This window comes from Medicago truncatula, chromosome 6 (genome assembly GCF_003473485.1).
Source record: "Medicago truncatula cultivar Jemalong A17 chromosome 6, MtrunA17r5.0-ANR, whole genome shotgun sequence".
In the NCBI taxonomy this organism is placed as follows: Eukaryota; Viridiplantae; Streptophyta; class Magnoliopsida; order Fabales; family Fabaceae; genus Medicago; species Medicago truncatula.
Window position 1 is genome coordinate 35,292,761 of NC_053047.1, and position 3,799 is coordinate 35,296,559.

Consider the following 3,799-nt stretch of genomic DNA (forward strand, 5'->3'; position numbering starts at 1 on the left):
TCTAATCGATATGGTAATAGGAGTTGTAAGCTTAATAGACACCCCTATCTTGGTCCGCCGTATTCAGGATCTCGCCATCTTACATGAAAATATTGTTACTAAGCACACATGCCGCGCGAGAAACAAATGTGTTGATTGGTTGACTAATTTTAGTTTTAATTAAAATTCTTATGATGTAAGAATTTTGAAATCTCCTCTATAGAACTTCAAAATCTTCTTTTTAAGACATATCCGAAGCATGTATACTCAGGAATGTTCCACTAATTTTGTAATTTTGTTTTTTTTCTTGGGCTTTGCCCTCTTTAATCACAATTTTTTTTTCTCACCCATAATTTGAGATCGAAACCATGATAACATGTTTGATGAAATGGGCACCATTAATTGCCAACCATATCACACAATATTGGTATCTATTTTAGGGTGTAAAGTTTTATAGACACCCTTTTTAATTCATCCACTTGTTAGACCATTGCTATAGTGACAAATTGTTTGTCTTGTTCAAACAAAATAATATAAAATACAACCTATATAACAATAAAAACAATGGATATATAGTTTCTATTCTATAAGATTACTAAAATTCAACAAAAAAAAGTTTCACTTAGAACAAATCACACACCATTTCCCAAACATACTACAACACATTATTCATCAATTAATCTATCTCTGATATAGTACTAGTAACATAACTACCAATTATTAGGAATATCATTCCAAGACAATATCAGGGTGAATCGAACCAGAAACCACTCAAACTGACATCAGGGTGAATCGAACCAGAAACTTTGAGGAGGAGCACACTTTCAGGTCCCAAGACAATATGATCATGTCAGCCCAAGTAGGTTACTAACATCATTTTGAAACATCAACAGGAAATTCATGAAGCTCATCACTCCAAGGATTAATCTCCTTAACAGGATCAACATTCCTTAAAGCACACCAAACAGCAGTGTTACATTTAAATCCAGACCCAAATGCAATTTGCCAAATCCTATCACCTTTCCTTATCCTTCCCTTAGCTTCACAATAAGCCAAAACATACCAAACAGAACTACTTGAAGTATTTCCATATCTATAAAGTGTCATTCTTGAAGGCTCAATTTGCCAATCACTTAATCCAAGCACTTTTTGTATCTCATCTTGAACACCTTTTCCACCAGTATGAATACAAAAATGCTCAAAACATAGCTTAAAATCAGGTGTATAAACCCTAATTTTGGAATTAAAATACTTTTTAGCTACAAAAGTTGCAGCATATTTTAATTGTTCTAGTAAAGGTAAAACTGATTTTCCAAGTGTTGTGATGTTTGCTTTAAGTGCAAAACCAGCTGAACTCATTAGTTGTTTTGAGAGTGAAATTCCTGTGATTTTGTTTGTTTCATCTTCTTGTTGAAGGATTGAATTGTAACAATTATCTTGTGAACCTTTGTGTGTACGAACAGTGTGTTTAAGGAGATATTTTGAACGGTTAGAATCTGAAGAAATGTTTGAGAGTAAAATTGCTGCACCACCTACACGAAAGAGACAATTTGAAACAAGCATTGATCTGCTGTTTCCTAAGTACCATCCACTATTGATGTTTTCTGTGCTCACTACTAATGCATATGAGTTTGGATGTACCTATGCATAACAAAAAATATGAAATTAAAAATAAACAAGGGGTAGATAGGAAATTAAATACGCATTGAAGTCGTGTCTGATGTCCAATATGTGTCATATCCGACACGAACAGTCGAATACGACACCAACACATGTGATTATATTCAATTGTTTTATTTTGTTAAGATATTATCTGCGTAGATGTGTCAATATTCGTATTTTGTCTTATGTCTCTGACTTAGTCGGTGATTCAAAGAAAAACTACTAGTATTAACTATGGGAACTCATTTATGGAGCATTCATTGGTTAAGATAATGTTGTTTGTGTGATGCTTTAATGTTTCATGAGTTATTTAGGTTTTACATTTAAAGCATAGGACAATGTTTACCTATAATAAGAAATAAAAGGCATCACACTACCAATAGTACCTAATGTGTTTTTGTCGAATAATAGTACTACTGTGTTTATGCATGCGTACCTCGAATCATAAATACTCCACTATGCATAATAGTAAAAATGAATCCCTAATAAAAAAACACAATTATTTTTTTTTTAAAAAAGTAATCTTCTACTTATATTGTAAATAACATCCATAAATATAAAAAGCCATGAGCTACTATAAGGATGAATTTATTTGCAATAATAACAATAAATTTTAATTTGGTTGTAACAAAAAGCCAGTATATTTTTCCAATGTTTTTTTTTGAAGGAAGGAAAAAATAAATCTGCTAAAAGTGAAGTTATTTTGTAAACTCGCACATATATTAATTTAATTTAACGCAGCTACTATAAGGATGAAATTATACTACTAGCCAAACAAAAAGTAAGATCATAAAATTTAAAAAAAATAATAAAAAGATTATCTAACCTGCAGTAGTTGTTTGGCAAGGTCGATGGCTATAAGTCCAGCACTGCAACCCATACCACTTAAATTATAGCACAAAATTTGATGCTTAAGTCTGTAATGGTTAATAACCATTGCACTAAGAGAAGGTGAAGGATTGAAAATACAACAATTTGTTATAAGAATTTCAATATCCTCAACCTTCATTTTTGTCTTCAACAAAAGATCATCAATAGCACCAAAAATCACTGCCTCAGTTTCTTTCCTTGCTACATTAGTGCAAATATTTGGTGGAATATTCAATAAGTTCTCTGGCACATAAGTTTTATCACCAAATCCAGATTTCTCCATAATTTTCTTTTGGAAATCTATACTCTCATCTCTAAAATGTCCTCCACATCTTGATGTTTCTATAAACAATTCCTTACTACAAATACTTCTAGGAAAAGGTTTATAGCATGAAAAATCTACTAGATATATATTTTTGGAACATTTCTTTAGGTAAAAGGTTAGTATAGATGCTATTAAGGTACACCATAGTAAAAGTGAAAAAATGTTACTAGAGTTGAATAATATTTGGATATTTAGAGGGAAGTCTCCAATGATAGGGAGGGTATAGAACTTGGATTGAGCTAAGGAAAGAAATGACATTGAAAACATACTCATCATGTTGGATATGCTATGATTCAAGTCTAGGAGCTTTTGTATTTATAGAAGTTTGTAATAAAGAACTAAGAGATACATTGAATATTTGGCTTGTCTCCTATAAAAAAAGGTTGATAAACGAGAGTGCATTTGGGACACTCTTTAAGAATCCTAAATTTAGTAATTATTTTTTTTAAAAAGTCAACGATTATAATTTTCAATGCATTCAATACACATTTTTCATAAAAATTTACCATTTAAAGTGCTTAAAGAGTGCTCGGAAACACACGTTAACATTTTCCTAAAAAAAGTGAGGCTTGTCTCATGTTCCCACTGGTCCAAAGTATAAGATAAAAATAAATAAATCAAAACTAATGAAATCATTTATTGTTTTGATTTATTAAATATTTTTTCAGAGCTCATTGTAGAAACTTGTCAGAAAGAAATTGAATATATACTCACTTATATTAAAAATACAAACATTTTAGATAAAAGTGAAAAGTTATTTAAAAAATAAATATATCTTAAAAATTGTAACTTTTTCATATAATTAAAATCCAAAAATTTAGTTCTTTTTAGTTTTTGGGCATGAGTCCTCTTTCACTACAAAAAAGAAAAAACCCAAAATTTCCAAAAGAAGTTAGAAATAACACTGGATGGATGGGGTTATTATTTGTTGATTTCTTAGATAAACAAAATGACAATAGCTTA

At 30.4% G+C, this 3,799-nt stretch overlaps 1 protein-coding gene across 1 annotated transcript; it reads right to left on the reverse strand.

Moving 5' to 3' along the window:
* Positions 1-548: 548 nt before the first annotated feature.
* LOC11414074 (3-ketoacyl-CoA synthase 11) lies at positions 549-3,144 on the reverse strand. Its single transcript, XM_003620013.3, has 2 exons — positions 2,468-3,144; positions 549-1,620 (listed from the first exon to the last, which is right to left on the reverse strand). The coding sequence occupies exons 1-2, from the start codon at positions 3,110-3,112 to the stop codon at positions 853-855; spliced, it is 1,413 nt and encodes a 470-aa protein (XP_003620061.1). The 5' UTR covers positions 3,113-3,144; the 3' UTR covers positions 549-852.
* Between the last annotated feature and the right edge of the window lie 655 nt (positions 3,145-3,799).